The 18,629-nt window shown below is 44.1% G+C and overlaps 1 protein-coding gene across 19 annotated transcripts in view; it reads right to left on the bottom strand.

Annotated features, from left to right (window-relative positions):
* The window catches only part of LOC147014747 (zinc finger protein 800-like), a 204,071-nt gene that overhangs the window by 36,552 nt on the left and 148,890 nt on the right, over positions 1 to 18,629 (bottom strand). Inside the window, exon 1 of one of the 19 annotated variants that reach the window (XM_085852973.1) lies at positions 13,278 to 13,433. The exons of the other annotated variants lie outside the window; for them this stretch is intronic. Within the exon in view, the coding sequence (XP_085709099.1) occupies positions 13,278 to 13,377 (100 nt within the window). The 5' untranslated portion in view covers positions 13,378 to 13,433. Of the gene's footprint in view, positions 1 to 13,277; positions 13,434 to 18,629 lie in introns of those variants that run through there. 19 annotated transcript variants of the gene reach the window in all.

Here is an 18,629-nt window from a genome sequence, read left to right as displayed (position 1 = left end):
ATATATATATATATATATATATATATATATATATATATATATCTTCTTCTTCCTCTTTCGGCTTGCTCCCGTTAGGGGTCGCCACAGCGGACCAACTGTCTCCATTTCGCTCTATCCTCCACATCTTCCATTGACACTCCAACCACCCGCATGTCCGCCCTCACCACATCCATGAACCTCTTCTTTGGCCTTCCTCTTCTCCTCCCGCCTGGCGGCTCCATCTTCAACATCCTTCTCCCGATATACTCCGTTTCCCTCCTGTGCACATGTCCAAACCATCTCAATCTCGCCTCTCTCACTTTGTTTCCAAACCGTCCTACCTGCGCTGTCCCTCTAATACACTCATTTCTTATCCTATCCATCCTCGTCACTCCCAACGAGAATCGCAGCATCTTTAACTCTGCCACCTCCAGCTCTGCTTCCTGTCTTTTTGTTCGCGCCACCGCCTCCAAACCATACAACATAGCTGGTCTCACTACCGTCTTGTATACTTTCCCCTTCACTCTTGCAGCTACCCTTCTGTCACAAATCACTCCTGCAACTCTTCTCCACCCACTCCATCCTGCCTGCACTCTCTTTTTCACTTCTCTCCCACACTCTCCGTTACTTTGGACAGTTGATCCCAAGTATTTAAACCAATCCACCTTCCCCACTTCAACTCCTTGCAACTGCACCATACCACCACCCTCCCTCTAATTTACGCACATGTACTCCGTCTTACTCCCACTGACTAACATTCCCCTTCTCTCCAGTGCGTACCTCCACCTCTCAAGGCTCGATTCAGCCTGCTCCCTACTCTCCCTACAGATCATGATGTCATCCGCGAACATCATGGTCCATGGAGACTCCAGTCTGATCTCGTCCGTCAACCTGTCCATCACCATTGCAAACAGGAAAGGGCTCAGAGTCGATCCTTGGTGCAATCCCACTTTTACCTTAAACCGGTCCGTCATTCCTACCGCACACCTCACCGCTGTCACACTGTCCTCATACATATCCTGCACGATCCTCACATACTTCTCCAACACTCCGGACTTCCTCATACAATACCACAACTCCTCTCTTGGCACCCTATCATAAGCTTTCTCTAAATCCACAAACACACAATGTAACTCTTTCTGGCCTTCCCTATACTTCTCCATCAACATTATCAAAGCAAACATCACATCAGTGGTGCTCTTTCCTGGCATAAACCCATATTGCTGCTCACAGATCATCACCTCTCCTCTCAACCGAGCTTCCACTACTCTTTCCCACAACTTCATGGTGTGGCTTAACAACTTTATCCCTCTGTAATTTCCACAGCTCTGCACATCACCCTTATTCTTGAAAATCGGAACCAGTACATTTAATCTCCACTCCTCCGGCATCCTCTCACTTTCCAAGACTTTATTAAACAATCTGGTTAACAACCCCACTGCCATCTCTCCTAAGCACTTCCATGCCTCCACTGGTATACCATCTGGGCCAACCGCCTTTCCACTTTTCATCTTCTTCATAGCAGTCCTCACTTCATCCTTACTGATCCACCCCACTTCCAGATTCACTATCTCCACCTCTTCCAACCTTCTCTCTCTCTCATTTTCTTCATTCATCAGCTCCTCAAAGTACTCCATCCACCTTCTCAACACACTCTCCTCGCTCGTCAGCACATTCCCATTTGCGTCCTTTATCACCCTAACCTGCAGCACATCCTTCCCAGCTCGGTCCCTCTGTCTTGCCAATCGGTATAAATCCTTTTCCCCTTCTTTTGTATCCAACTTCTCATACAGCTCGTCATATGCCTTTTCCTTGGCCTTAGCCACCTCTCTTTTTGCTTTTCGACGCCACTCCTTGTACTCCTGCCGACTTTCTTCATCTCTATGACTATCCCACTTCTTTTTCGCCAACCCCTTCTTCCTTATACTTTCCTGTACTTCCTCATTCCACCACCAAGTCTCCTTATCTTCCTTCCTCTGTCCAGATGTCACACCAAGTACCTTCCTAGCTATCTCCCTCACAACTTCTGCTGTCATTGCCCAATCATCCCACCCATCTTTACCACCATCCAACGCCTGTCTCACCTCCTCCCTAAATTTCACGCAACAGTCTTCCTCCTTCAGCTTCCACCATCTGGTCCTTGGTTCAGCCCTCACTCTCTTCCTCAACCTCACCTCTAAAGTCATCCTACAGACCACCAATCGATGCTGTCGAGCTACACTCTCCCCTGCCACAACCTTACAGTCACTAATCTCTTTCAGGTTGCATCTCCTTCTTAAGATGTAATCCACCTGTGTACACTTTCCTCCACTCTTGTATGTCACCCTGTGTTCCTCCTTCTTCTTGAAATACGTGTTTACCACTGCCATTTTCATTCTTTTTGCAAACTCTACCACCATTTGCCCTTCTACATTTCTCTTGTTGAGACCGTACCTCCCCATCACCTCCTCATCCTCTTTATTCCCTTCCCCAACATGTCCGTTGAAATCTGCTCCAATCACCACTCTTTCATCCTTGGATACACTCTCCACCACTTCATCTAACTCACTCCAGAAATCTTCTTTATATTCCATCTCACACCCCATATGTGGGGCATATGCACTGATGACATTCATCATCACCCCTTCAATTTCCAACTTCACACTCATCACTCGGTCAGACACCCTCCTCACCTCCAATACCCTCTTGACATGATCTTCCTTCAGGATTATCCCGACACCATTTCTCCTCCCATCCACACCATGGTAGAACAGTTTGAAACCACCTCCAATGCTCCTCGCCTTACTCCCCATCCACTTGGTCTCTTGTACACACAGTATGTCCACCTTTCTTCTCTCCATCATATCAGCCAACTCTCGCCCTTTGCCAGTCATCGTCCCAACATTCAGAGTTCCAACTCTCACCTCCACACTTCTACCCTTCCCCCTCTCCAACTGCCTCCGGACTCGCCTTCCCCGTCTTCTTCTCCTCCTTCGCCCAGCAGTAGCACAATTTCCACTGGTACCCTGCTGACCACCGGTACCGGTGGCGGTCGTTGGTAACCCGGGCCTCGACCGATCTGGTATGGAAATTCGTTTTGTTGTCCGCATAATGATTTGGCATAGGTTTTTATGCCGGATGCCCTTCCTGACGCAACCCTGGTCGCCTCTTACGACACACAGGGATATGGTACACCTATTCTAACCGGGGCATACACCGGGCCCAGTACAACTGGTGCTCATTTCGCCGACCTCGGAAGGATGGCAGGCTGAGTCAACCCCCTGGTGTTTTCGACTTGGGTTATATATATTTATATATATATATATATATATATATATATATATATATATATATATATATATATATGTATATATTGTTGTGGTTACCAAATTCGCAAACCACCATTCAGGTCCCTTAGGTGAGGTATCTCGGTAAGTATATGTGTAGTTAGGCCCAAACCCGTTGTCTAGTGGGAATACATGTCATTTATGCGTGCTGCGACTCTTCAGGATAGCCGTTTTTCTTTTACTATCTTTATTTTGGACCAACCGCCATGATTACCACCACCAACCACAACATCAACCACCCACCGCGGCGCCGCCTCACGTCACACCTCGCAACCGTCGCATCGCCACCGTTCTTGCGCCGCTTGTGGATACCGGTGTTGGACTCGTGCAGGGCGCGCGCCGAACAGCGTGTACAAAACCACAGATTTTCCACTTCAAAAACGGATCAAAAACGACACACGCCCACTTTTGTTCCGTCCAATCGGTGAGCGAGGGGCGATTTGGCCCCGCCTCCAGGGCGTTGGAGGGCGGTCGCTATATGCAAATTTATGGATCAAAATGCATTCACGCCCACTTTTTCTCGGGCCAATGGGGAGCGAGGTGAAGGGTCGAAGGCAGGGGGTCAAAGATGAGAGAGCGAAGCCACGGGGCTTATATAAGCGACCGCGTTCGTCAGTCAAATAATAGAGAGTTAAGACTTCGCGGGCGGTGGAGTTGGGAAGAAGAAGCAAGAAGGAGTTGGTCGTCGTCGTGTGCGTTGGAGTCGGAGCAAAAGGGGACGGAGCTGTGGAGAGGCGGCGAGGGCAGACGAGGGGGTGCTCGCGTCGTGCAGGGAGCTGCACACCAGGGAGGCCGACGGCACGACCTGGCCGAGGTGGAGACGCTCGTCGCGGGACTCGAGGCAGAGTGGAAATCCTCTATACCCCGAGCATCAGCAACCCCCTCCTGTTTCCCCCCGCGCTGAGATAGTGCGACCAAGGGGGCCCCTTTCCCACCCCCTACCAGACACTGCCCGCGAGGCCAGCGGAGTTGAGGCACCATCGCCACTCCGCGTCTCATCACCAGACGGGTAGGCCCGACCCGGTCTCGGCCTCAGGCCCGCCTCATCTTTGAGGGTGTTCTTTTCCTTGGTTTTGGGTATGTGTTGTCGGCGCCGTCTGTGAAGTAAAATTGCATAAGTGTTGCCGTGTGCTCGCGTAATCGGTATTAGATCTGCATTGTCGCATTTGCTTTTTGTGTAAAATTGCATTGTGTTTCTTTTCCTTTTCTATGTGCTTTTGGTGGAATTGAATATGTGTGCTTTCCGTTCATCGCGAATAAATGTGCTTTGTGTTGAACTGTTTCCCGCTTCGCTTCGTCATTTCTTTCATTGAATCCTCATCTTGCTTCACGTAAAGGGTTGGTAGTGGGCTGAATACGCCCGATAATTAATCGAACCGTCGAGGCCGACGATAACACCGCTCGGTTATCCCGATAGTACGGAACGGGTCGCTTAAGTGGCCCGTGTCCGAAGTCGACCTGCGGCGAGGTGCGATCGCCCGGTCTACCCTCCGCGTGGGTACTTAGGTAGGTCGAATTTGGCGAGCAACCCTATCCCACGCGGGGGCTGATTGGCTCGATCGCGGTGAGACCGAAAGGTCCACCCGTGACTGGTTCCCGGCGTTAGTCCGAGAGGGTCACGACTGGATTGTCCGTCCGGTGGGCGACGTGCCGCGATTCGAGTTACGTGGCCGTCAGCACGCCGGCGGGCGCGAATCCGTAACAATATATATACACATTATATATATACACATATATATATATATATATATATATATATATATATATATATATATATATATATTTGAAAGTGCACACAGGTGGATTACATCTTAAGTAGGAGATGCAACCTGAAAGAGATTAGTGACTGTAAGGTTGTGGCAGGGGAGAGTGTAGCTCGACAGCATCGATTGGTGGTCTGTAGGATGACTTTAGAGGTGAGGTTGAGGAAGAGAGTGAGGGCTGAACCAAGGACCAGATGGTGGAAGCTGAAGGAGGAAGACTGTTGCGTGAAATTTAGGGAGGAGGTGAGACAGGCGTTGGATGGTGGTAAAGATGGGTGGGATGATTGGGCAACGACAGCAGAAGTTGTGAGGGAGATAGCTAGGAAGGTACTTGGTGTGACATCTGGACAGAGGAAGGAAGATAAGGAGACTTGGTGGTGGAATGAGGAAGTACAGGAAAGTATAAGGAAGAAGGGGTTGGCGAAAAAGAAGTGGGATAGTCAGAGAGATGAAGAAAGTCGGCAAGAGTACAAGGAGTGGCGTCGAAAAGCAAAAAGAGAGGTGGCTAAGGCCAAGGAAAAGGCATATGACGAGCTGTATGAGAAGTTGGATACAAAAGAAGGGGAAAAGGATTTATACCGATTGGCAAGACAGAGGGACCGAGCTGGGAAGGATGTGCTGCAGGTTAGGGTGATAAAGGACGCAAATGGGAATGTGCTGACGAGCGAGGAGAGTGTGTTGAGAAGGTGGATGGAGTACTTTGAGGAGCTGATGAATGAAGAAAATGAGAGAGAGAGAAGGTTGGAAGAGGTGGAGATAGTGAATCTGGAAGTGGGGTGGATCAGTAAGGATGAAGTGAGGACTGCTATGAAGAAGATGAAAAGTGGAAAGGCGGTTGGCCCAGATGGTATACCAGTGGAGGCATGGAAGTGCTTAGGAGAGATGGCAGTGGGGTTGTTCACCAGATTGTTTAATAAAGTCTTGGAAAGTGAGAGGATGCCGGAGGAGTGGAGATTAAGTGTACTTGTTCCGATTTTCAAGAATAAGGGTGATGTGCAGAGCTGTGGAAATTACAGAGGGATAAAGTTGTTAAGCCACACCATGAAGTTGTGGGAAAGAGTTGTGGAAGCTCGGTTGAGAGGAGAGGTGATGATCTGTGAGCAGCAATATGGGTTTATGCCAGGAAAGAGCACCACTGATGCGATGTTTGCTTTGAGAATGTTGATGGAGAAGTATAGGGAAGGCCAGAAAGAGTTACATTGTGTGTTTGTGGATTTAGAGAAAGCTTATGATAGGGTGCCAAGAGAGGAGTTGTGGTATTGTATGAGGAAGTCGGGAGTGTTGGAGAAGTATGTGAGGATCGTGCAGGATATGTATGAGGACAGTGTGACAGCGGTGAGGTGTGCGGTAGGAATGACGGACCGGTTTAAGGTAAAAGTGGGATTGCACCAAGGATCGACTCTGAGCCCTTTCCTGTTTGCAATGGTGATGGACAGGTTGACGGACGAGATCAGACTGGAGTCTCCATGGACCATGATGTTCGCGGATGACATCATGATCTGTAGGGAGAGTAGGGAGCAGGCTGAATCGAGCCTTGATAGGTGGAGGTACGCACTGGAGAGAAGGGGAATGTTAGTCAGTAGGAGTAAGACGGAGTACATGTGCGTAAATGAGAGGGAGGGTGGTGGTATGGTGCAGTTGCAAGGAGTTGAGGTGGGGAAGGTGGATTGGTTTAAATACTTGGGATCAACTGTCCAAAGTAACGGAGAGTGTGGGAGAGAAGTGAAAAAGAGAGTGCAGGCAGGATGGAGTGGGTGGAGAATAGTTGCAGGAGTGATTTGTGACAGAAGGGCAGCTGCAAGAGTGAAGGGGAAAGTATACAAGACGGTAGTGAGACCAGCTATGTTGTAAGGTTTGGAGGCAGTGGCGCTAACAAAAAGACAGGAAGCAGAGCTGGAGGTGGCAGAGGTAAAGATGCTGCGATTCTCGTTGGGAGTGACGAGGATGGATAGGATAAGAAATGAGTGTATTAGAGGGACAGCGCAGGTAGGACGGTTTGGAAACAAAGTGAGAGAGGCGAGATTGAGATGGTTTGGACATGTGCACAGGAGGGAAACGGAGTATATCGGGAGAAGGATGTTGAAGATGGAGCCGCCAGGCAGGAGGAGAAGAGGAAGGCCAAAGAAGAGGTTCATGGATGCGGTGAGGGCGGACATGCGGGTGGTTGGAGTGTCAATGGAAGATGTGGAGGATAGAGCGAAATGGAGACAGTTGGTCCGCTGTGGCGACCCCTAACGGGAGCAAGCCGAAAGAGGAAGAAGATATATATATATATATATATATATATATATATATATATATATATATATATATATATATATATATACATACATACATATACATACATATATTAATTCAGTGTCCCAACGGGGCTTGAACTTGAACTCAGGACCTCTTGGGTCCCAAGCCACTGCCCTTACCACTGCGCCAACACCAGGCTTATATAAATATATATATATATATATATATATATATATATATATATATATATATATATATATATATATATATATATATATATATATGTATATATATATATATATATATATATATATATACTGTATATATATATTATATATACATATATATATATATATATAAATTAGGTTCGTTTAGGTGAAGGAAAGGTTGAAGAAAAAATTGTGAAGGTGTATGGTGAATGTGGGTTGACAAAAGTAGATGGTAGATCAGTAGAGGAAGGAGAAAGAAGAGTTGGTACAGGAAATCACATAGTCACAATGTGAGGTCAAAGGTTTTTGTTGTTGTATTTTTCTATATTTTAAGACATGAAACAGAGGGTATAGTTGAGAGGGATAGAAAGAGGTTGGAGGGAAAAGTTGAGAAGATAAAAACTGATCAGGAGAAAATACAGTAAACACGATCACGCACACGAACGGGAAGAAGGGTAGGCCTCAAGGAAACCCCGACATGAAAATACCACAAAAACTCAACAATTACCACGGGTGTTAACACAAGACCGAACTAGAAACACACAGTAAACACAGAGATCACAAAATGACAGTAAAAACGCACCAAAAACGACTGGAAAACATATCTTTGAGAAAGTCGGTGGAGACCTTGAAGCAGAAGCGCCGCCATCGCTCAAAAACCAGAACCTGAGTTACTAAGTCATCTCAAGGAGATTTGTGATACCAACCTATATGTGATCCTGTCGTAAATTGTGATATGCTTGGTGTTGATTGACTGAAGCAATAAATATTTAACCATTAATGTTGGCACATGTGGTATTACAATGATAATATTTAGTACCTGCCAGAGGTTTATTGTGGTAAGTCCAGGTTAATAATACTTCCCTGATTATTGTTTTATGCTGCATTTACAGCAAGTTGCTGCCCATTTTATTATGTTGTATTCCGACTCGAAGCAAAGCATTAATTTTTTTTAAAATAAGGAAGTGAAGAGAGACGTCGTGTTGGTGTGAAAATTTCAAGCAGTTACACGTACACTGGACCATATTCCTGGAGAAATTGAATGTCTGTGTTGGTAATATCAGCACAATCTTGATTGTGCAATCTGGGTTGGGATTGCAAGCAGGAGAGAACAGTTCTGGGAATATGGCGTGAGTCTTTCATCAACAAGGCGTCCGGAGCCTTATATTTCCAGAAAAGAGTGCAACGTGGTGGCGCCGAGTAAGTTTCTCCAAAGCATTGCCTTTACTCCTTCCCGCAATGATGGCATCTGGTCTAAGTGAAGCTGTGTCAGCGATTTCAACGATGCCCGAGTTCAATCGCCAGAAGGCCATGCATTCTCCTGATGTTGCACCAACAACCAACAAGAAAATTTGGCCCGAGACACTGCCTTGGTCCAGTGAGCCATTCCTTTCTTGGGATTTTGAAGTCCTCTTGTATTCAGTGACAGGAAATTAACAAGACACTTCGAAGATGATATGCTCAAGCCCCTCAATTCTGTGTGCAGTGACCCCAAGGTATGTTACCGTGATGTGTTTATGGTTCTCGGAGACACCAGTCCTTGATGATAGCATGACATCGGTGTTTTACAGTTTGTTACAGCACATCAACTCGACAACATGTGGAAAAACGGAATGAATCAAATACGTGACCGTGGAACTGCACGGATTGTTAGTCCCGTGTTGAGAAAATAACTGCTTCAACCAATCTGATAAATAATGATGTTTCAACACAACAGCAATATATTTGCTGCCAAAGAAAAGGTGATAATGCCCTCTTGTCAGATATCTGCAACAGAAACTTAAGATTTGGCCAAAAGACTGGCACACAATGGCCTGCTGTTTTCTAAAGGCAAAGTGTGGATATTTTGTGTTCACTTGAAGTGGCTTTCCAGAGGATACACACCTGAAGTGTCTTTTCTATATGATACACACCTGAAGTGTCTTTTCGATATGATAAACACCTGAAGTGTCTCAACTCATTGATGCACAGCTGAAGTGTTCTCCGAGAGCGTGGCGAACATTTCATGGAGTACTTTGAGAATCGGGAAAAGAAAGGGAAATATCTTTCTCGAAGGAGCTTCTCATGGTCCTCAATCAAAAACAGATAGTTATTGATAAACATTTTTCGATCCTCGTGGAGGATCTCTAAGTCTCACTCACGTTGTTGTTCTTCATCTTCTTCTTGTGGACTTTTTTGTTTCACAGCCGACAGTTTTCATCGAAACTTCCTGAAACTTGGCATATACGAGGTGTGTTCAAAAAGTATCTCACCTTAATTTTTCGGCGATTTCCATTAGCGGAGATATTTTGACGTCATAACTTTTTTTCTAGGAGGAATTTTCAAAATCGGAGATGGTTACTGTCTGCGCAGGGTATTTTTATATATACGAGGTGTGTTCAAAAAGTATCTAACCTTAATTTTTTGTGCGTAAACAAATGAAGCTAGGGAGGCGTGGTTTGGTGCACGTATGTAGGCGATCCTAATCCGTATGCGTGAATATTTTCCCGCCTGCAGAAGCTGTCAGTCGGCGACAGACCGCCGATGAGTGAGGAAGTGTAAGTGAGCACCATCGGATTTTCCCTTTTGACAAAATGACGGAAAAACTTGAACAACGCTACTGCATCAAATTTTGTGTAAAGCTTGGCGATTCCCAAATAGAAACGATCCGCAAGATTCAACAGGCCTTCGGGAACGAAGCAATGGCCATGACACAGATAAAAGAGTGGTACAACCACTTCAAAGATGGTCGCACATCAGTGGAAAGTGAAGCACGTTCTGGTAGGCCCTCAACATCCCGAAATGAGATAGTCATTGACGAAGTGAGGACCCTGCTGATGCAGGATCGTCGAATCACGATCAGAGAACTTGTAGACGAGGCGGGCGTCAGTATTGGATCCGTTCATTCCATTGTGACTGAGGATTTGGGCTTAAGGAGAATCTCAGCGAAGTTCGTGCCAAAGCTGCTAACGATCGAGCAGAAGCAACTCCGTTTGGAGATCGCACAGGACATGCTGGAGACTGTGAACAGCGATCCCAACTTCTTCAACACAGTGAGCACTGGCGATGAGACCAGAGTGATCCGTTATTTTGTCAAAAACGAAAATCCGACGGCGCTCACTTACACTTCCTCACTCATCGGCGGTCTGTCGCCGACTGACAGCTTCTGCAGGCGGGAAAATATTCACACATACGGATTAGGATCGCCGACATACGTGCACCAAACCACGCCTCCCTAACTTCATTTGTTTACGCACGAAAAATTAAGGTTGGATACTTTTTGAACACACCTCGTATATATAAAAATACCCTGCGCAGACAGTAACCATCTCCGATTTTGAAAATTCCTCCTAGAAAAAAAAGTTATGACATCAAAATATCTCCGCTCATGGAAATCGCCGAAAAATTATCTCCGAAACTAGGCAAGCTTTTTGAATTCTGTTTGCGGGAATCAAACAGGGCATTAGCAGAGATGAATTACCGCACATATGATACATCACTATGACGTCATATCAATTTTTATGATGTCATTCCTATATTTTGACATTTTTTGTTTCACAACCCAGAGTTTTCATCGGATCTTCGTGAAACTTGCCATGTATATGCAGAAAGCCCACGCGCAGGCAGGAACCATCTCCGATTTTGGAAATTCTTCCTAGAAAAAAAGTTGATGTCATAATATCGCCGCTAATGGAAATCGCCTATACCGTTATCTCCGAAACTAGGAAAGCTGTTTGAATTTTGTTTGCGGGAATCAAGCCGGGCATTAGCACAGGTAATTTATCGAAAACCTGATTCATCACAATGACGTCATATTCGTTTTTATGACGTCATCATTAAGAGAACGAGGATCTTAGCTCATTTGAGCTTGTTCAGAATGATTTTACATTTGAATAAATACGTTTGGGAAACACAAACACACATACTGAAATTCCCGTCATCCAAAGAGAATTCTTCAATTCTTCAGATCATATTCCTTCTTGAACTGCAAGGTAGGATCCAATTCCGTCTAAAGTACTCACATCAACCATGCACCCGCAAATACCACGAAATGAATACATTGCACAAGAAAACTCGAATAATTGTTGTGACGTGCAACAAGAACCAATCTCATCCTGCCCCAACAAACAGGCCATAAAAACAGCCACAGTACCAACCCACAGCACCAGCTGCGAGTACCGCAGGCAGTACTTGTCACATCCTTGTTGATGTAATAATGAGGTTCACCCAAGTGCCAAAATCTCACCGCCGTGCCGCGGGTGGACATGTGACGTTGGCTGACACCAGCGGCCCTGCAATCGCCCATCAACCCAAGTCACAATGGAGTGTAAAATGGAGGAGAGGTAGAAGTGGAAAAACCTTTAGGGCCAAATCAACAAGAAAAATTGTGTGAAAAATTCTCTCTCATCCAACGTGCGAATTCATCTTGTATATATTATGGACAACATCTCCACCATGTCCTGGTAAAAAGAACCAAAATCTGTCTGCAAGATGACAAGAAGACCAAATCACTTCCGACTACTCCATGTAATTACCAATATATCATTAGAAATTTCTCTTCTTTCATATTTAAACTCAGAATTGTGATAAAATGTTCACAAAGCGTGGCCGATTAATCTCATTTCTCTTTAACATTAGCTTTAATTATTCCTGAGAAAGTTCATTCACAATCCCATTTTTTCCCAGTTAAAAATAAAATAAACCTCCAGTATCTTGTCATCATCGGCTCACGTGGCTCCGTGACACCACTCCAATGAGGCACGAAGTGCCTGGGGGCACGAACTCAGCCTTCCCGGGAAGATATTCCAGGATGAAACAAACTCACAAATCGAGCAGTATGGAAATTTTCACAGAAAAAGAAGCATTTAAAAAAATTAACTACTAATATTACGACTATCACTTCTACTACTACGACTACTACTACTTTAACGACTCATCAATCGCACCATAATGTGGGGTCAGCCAGGGGAAAGTCTTTTGACTAAGATCTTTCACGAACCTGCTTGCCAGGCCTGCTGTTCCAATGAAGGTTGTAATTTGGCCATGGTGCCGGCGATAGCTCGCCTACTCTTCACAAAGTACACTGTGGGATCTTTAACGTCCACAAACTAACACCGGCAAATGGGATGCCCGGCTTAACGTCCATCCGAGGGACAGCACACACATCGATGAATCACCATGCCTGTCTTTTCTTATCATTATTTTTCAGCACAAGTCTTCATTATGATTCCGTACGCAGCCTGTGGCTCTTGGTTGAATGATTGCTGGGAGCGCTGCTGTGTCACTGATGCAGTGCCCCCTGTTTCCAGTAAGCTGGTCCTCATTTTGCCAACCTCAGAAGAATAACAGACTGAGAGACAGGGGCTCAAATTGAAAGCCCCAGCATCTTAAGTCAGCCACCTTAACCGTTAAGTCAACACGAGGCTTTGCACAAGGCTGCATGATAGCATCATTGGCTGAGGGTGCAGCTGTGCTGCTGATGCAGTGCTCCCTGCTGGTTAAGGCAAGAATTTGGAATTTGTTCATCATGCCGGTGATAGCTACCCTGCTCTTTGTGAAGGACACCGGGGGACATTTAACGTCTACCAACGAATGCTGGAGTCACCCTGCCTGCGAAACACCAGATTAAAGGCTCAAACATCAGTGATCTACCTCTGCAGCATCTTGTCGTTTGGTTGTACATTGGAAGACGAGCATAACAAAGTAAATACTTTGAATATTCTGAGTGAAATCACAAATAATAAATGTCATTTCTATGGTAAAAGCTCCACGTATGGTACCTGTTGTCTCACTGCTGAAGATGCGAGGCATCAAAAGTTCATTTTTGTGAAGTTGGAGAATTACTGCCACGCACGACGAGTTTCCGACGTCCCATAACATTGTCGGACTGAATCATTACAACACAATGTAATGCCATTCCAACCCTACCGTTTCGAAACACTTTAAATAAACAAGTTCCACTAAACCATCCCTTTGCACACAAGGTTGATGCAAATTTAATGGACAATGCAACCCTATGGTGCCAATGTGCAACACAGTGAGTGCATTGAAACTAGTCAGCAGGTGTTTTGGAGCAAAACCAAAAAATAACATTTAAAGGGTCCATCAACATATCATGTACTCAAAATAGCAAAATGTTTGAACTTCAACCCCATAGAGTGTGCCTGGAACATGTAGATGGACCTTTAATGTGTATGAAAGAAAATACATGGGATATATATATATATATGTATATATATATATATATATATATATATATATATATATATATCTTCTTCTTCTTCTTTCGGCTGCTCCCGTTAGGGGTCGCCACAGCGGATCATCCATTATGATCCGCATAGTGATTTGGCACATGTTTTACGCCGGATGCCCTTCCTGACGCAACCCTGGTCGCCTCTTACGACACAGGGATATGGTACACCTATTTTAACCGGGGTATACACCGGCCCAGTATACTGGTACTCATTTCGCCGACCTCGGAAGGATGACAGGCTGAGTCAACCCCCTGGTGTATTAATTCAGTGGCTCAACGGGGCTTGAACTCAGGACCTCTTGGATCCCAAGCCGCTGCCCTAACCACTGCGCCAACACCAGGCTCATATATATATATATATATATATATATATATATATATATATATATATATATATATATATATATATATATATATATATATATATATATATATATATCAGCTCTCACCAAATCAACAAAACCAACGTGGCTAGGACTATATAAATAATTGAACCCTCCCACACTCTTCTAGCCGAAGAAGTTGCATAAAGCAACCCAAGAAGACCTACACAAGGTAAGCGCTACGCTGTTTCAAACCCTTCCCAGAGTTCCTCAACAACTATCAAGACGTTCACACATAGTGCACACATGAGAATCCCAATGGCACACACCCTCAGCTATCGGACCGGTTTCATCACTTATTGGCGAATTATCAGCGATAGCATCGACAGGAGTGCATACCAACGAGGCTCCCAAGCATGTACCACGTGTAAACGTCAGAAGCAGTCTATATATATTTTTTAAAAAGGTTATTCCTTCCATTCACAGGGGAGAGATGTGGGTGGGTATTTATTTATTTATATGTTGACTGTTTCTTCATTATGATTCCGGTGACCAGGATGGTGACCTTAAGAAGGCAAAAAGGAGTGTGGAAGGAGTCAATTATATATACTAGAAGAACCCACTCCCGAAGCGAGCCATCAAGGGGGTCATGTTATTATATTTATGCCTATTTTACTCCAAGGGGCCACAGCATTACACACCCACAAAATGGTTGTGATCAGTTCAGCCGTTTTTGCGGACGAGATGGACGGACGGACAGTGAATTATACTAAGATAATCCAAGCCACCTGGGTTGAGTTGATAAGGTGAGAGCTGATTGGCTTTTCCCTCCATTCACAGGTGAGAGATGTGGGTGGGCCTTTTCATATATATATATATATATATATATATATATATATATATATATATATATATATATATATATATATATATATATATATATATATATTCTAATGTTTGCACAAGGTACATGCTTAGTATGCATTCCTGTTGATGCTATCGGTGATGATTCGCCAATAAGTGATAAAACCGGTCCAGTGGCTGAGAGAGTGTGTACCATTGGGATTCTCATGTTTGTGAACATCTTTATAGTTGTTGAGGAACTCTGGGAAGGGTTCAAAACAGCATAGCACTTACCTTGTGTAGGTCTTCTTGGGTTGCTTTCTGCAGCTTCTTCAGCTCAAGCAGAGTGAAAGAGGTCATATATATATATATATAGAAATATATATATATATATATATATATATATAGAAATATATATATATATATATATATATATATACGTGTGTGTGTGTGTGTGTGTGTGTGTGTGTGTGTGTGTGTGTGTGTGTGTGTGTGTGTGTGTGTGTGTGTGTGTGTGTGTGTGTGTGTGTGTGTGTATACAGTGGGGAGAACAAGTATTTGATACACTGCCGATTTTGCAGGTTTTCCCACTTTCAAAGCACGTTGACGTCTGCAATTTTTATCATAGGTACACTTCAACTGTGAAAGACGGAATCTAAATCAAAAATCTGAAAATCACATTGTATGATTTTAAAATAATTAACTTGCATTTTATTGCATGAAATCAGTATTTGATCAGCTTCCAACCAGTAAGAATTCCGGCTCTCACAGACCTGTTAGTTTTGTCTTTAAGAAGCCCTCCCAGTCTCCACTCATTACCTGTATTAACTGCACCTGTTTGAACTCGTTATCTGCATAAAAGACAGCTATTCACACTCAATCAATCAGACTCCAACCTCTCCACAATGGGCAAGACCAGAGAGCTGTCTTAGGACATCAGGGACAAAATTGTAGACTTGCACAAGGCTGGGATGGGCTACAGGACAATAGGCAAGCAGCTTCGTGAGAAGGCAACAACTGTTGGCGCAATTATTAGAAAATGGAAGAAGTTCAAGATCACAGTCAATCTCCCTCGGTCTGGGGCTCCATGCAAGATCTCACCTCATGGAGCCTCAATGATCATGAGTAAGGTGAAGGATCAGCCCAGAACTACACGGCAGGACCTGGTCAATGACCTGAAGAGAGCTGGGACCACAGTATCAAAGAAAACCAGAAGTAACACACTACGCCGTCATGGATTAAAATCCTGCAGCGCACGCAAGGTCCCTCTGCTCAAGCCAGCGAATGTCCAGGCCCGTCTGAAGTTTGCCAATGACCATCTGGATGATCCAGAGGAGGAATGGGAGAAGGTCATGTGGTCTGATGAGACCAAAATAGAGCTTTTTGGTTGAAACTCCACTCGCCGTGTTTGGAGGAAGAAGAAGGATGAGTACAACCCCAAGAACACCATCCCAACCGTGAAGCATGGAGGTGGAAACATCATTCTTTGGGGATGCTTTTCTGCAAAGGGGACAGGACGACTGCACCGTATTGAGGGGAGGATGGATGGGGCCATGTATCGCGAGATCTTGGCCAACAACCTCCTTCGCTCAACAAGAGCATTGAAGATGGGGCGTGGCTGGGTCTTCCAGAATGACAACAACCCAAAACACAGCCAGGGCAACTAAGGAGTGGCTCTGTAAGAAGCATCTCAAGGTCCTGGAGTGGCCCAGCCAGTCTCCAGACCTGAACCCAATCGAAAATCTTTGGAGGGAGCTGAAAGTCTGTTGCCCAACGACAGCCCCGTAACTTGAAGGATCTGGAGAAGATCTGTATGGAGGAGTGGGCCAAAATCCCTGCTGCAGTCTGTGTGCAAACCTGGTTAAGAACTATAGGAAACGTCTGATCTCTGTAATTGCAAACAAAGGTTTCTGCACCAAATATTAAGTTCTGTTTTTCTGATGTATCAAATACTTATTTCATGCAATAAATTGCAAATTCATTATTTAAAATTCATACAATGTGATTTTCAGGATTTTTGTTTTAGATTCCGTCTTTCACAGTTCAAGTGTACTATGATAAAAATTCAAGACCTCTACGTGCTTTGTAAGTGGGAAAACCTGCAAAATCGGCAGTGCATCAAATACTTGTTCTCCCCACTGTAGGTATATGTGTATATGTATTGGGTATTCGATGTATCTATCCTTATTATCAGTATTTCCATCGATATGTTTGTCTGTCTGTCTGTTGGGTAGTCGATCTGGTCGGAAAAAAAAAATTCAAATTTTTTTTTTTTGAGATTTGTTCTCCCCTTATTATCAGTATTTAAAATGGCGATTTCTATGAAACTTGGTTGGTAGGTTCATACCATGACCTAATTGTGTGCTCATGAGAACTGTTGCTATGGACACCACCGTTGCCTCGCAAAGGGACTTTGAAATTTTAGAAAAATCATAAAAAATTAATTTTTTCGAAAATCAAAGAGTGGGTCCCGAGCGATTGTGGGCAGTACATTCAGCCATATTGTCAAAAATTTCCAGCCGGATCCTATGAAAACTGTCGGAGAAGATAGACTTTGAATGAACCCTGATCGAAAACAATAAAAAACGAAGTTCGTTATATCTCAGAGACGATGAGTCAGATATACATGAAACTGGTATGGTAGGTTCATGGTATGTGCCAGTTATGTGTGAGAAAGAACCGTTGCTATGGACGCTTTTGTTGGCTAGTAACGGCTGAAAAACGAATAAATTAGACTTGTTCGACTACCCATGTCCGCCGACTGGCTCCTATCTAAGGTATATGTGTATATATAGGTATACATATATATATATATATATATATATATATATATATATATATATATAGATATATATATATATATATATATATATATATATATATATATATATATATATATATATATATATATATATATATACATATATACAGTGGGGAGAACAAGTATTTGATACACTGCCAATTTTGCAGCTTTTCCCACTTACAAAGCACGTAGAGGTCTGTAATTTTTATCATCGGTACACTTCAACTGTGAAAGACGGAATCTAAAACAAAAATCCTGAAAATCACATTGTATGATTTTTAAATAATTAATTTGCATTTTATTGCATGAAATAAGTATTTGATCACCTACCAACCAGTAAGAATTCCGGCTCTCACAGACCTGTTAGTTTTGTCTTTAAGAAGCCCTCCCATTCTCCACTCATTATCTGTATTAAATGCACCTGTTTGAACTCGTTATCTGCATAAAAGACAGCTGTCCACACTCAATCAATCAGACTCCAACCTCTCCACAATGGGCAAGACCAGAGAGCTGTTGAAGGACATCAGGGACAAAATTGTAGACTTGCACAAGGCTGGGATGGGCAACAGGACAATAGACAAGCAGCTTGGTGAGAAAGCAACAACTGTTGGCGCAATCATTAGAAAATGGAAGAAGTTCAAGATAACAGTCAATCTCCCTCGGTCTGGGGCTCCATGCAAGATCTCACCTTGTGGAGCCTCAATGATCATGAGAAAGGTGAGGGATCAGCCCAGAACTACACGGCAGGACCTGGTCAATGACCTGAAGAGAGCTGGGACCACAGTATCAAAGAAAACCATAAGTAACACACTATGCCGTCATGGATTAAAATCCTGCAGCGCACGCAAGGTCCCTTTGCTCAAGCCAGCGCATGTCCAAGCCCATCTGAAGTTTGCCAATGACCATCTGG

This window comes from Eptatretus burgeri, chromosome 13 (assembly GCF_056783735.1).
Source record: "Eptatretus burgeri isolate ZD-2024b chromosome 13, Ebu_testis_v1, whole genome shotgun sequence".
In the NCBI taxonomy this organism is placed as follows: domain Eukaryota; kingdom Metazoa; phylum Chordata; class Myxini; order Myxiniformes; family Myxinidae; genus Eptatretus; species Eptatretus burgeri.
This window is presented reverse-complemented; position numbering and strand designations above follow the sequence as displayed.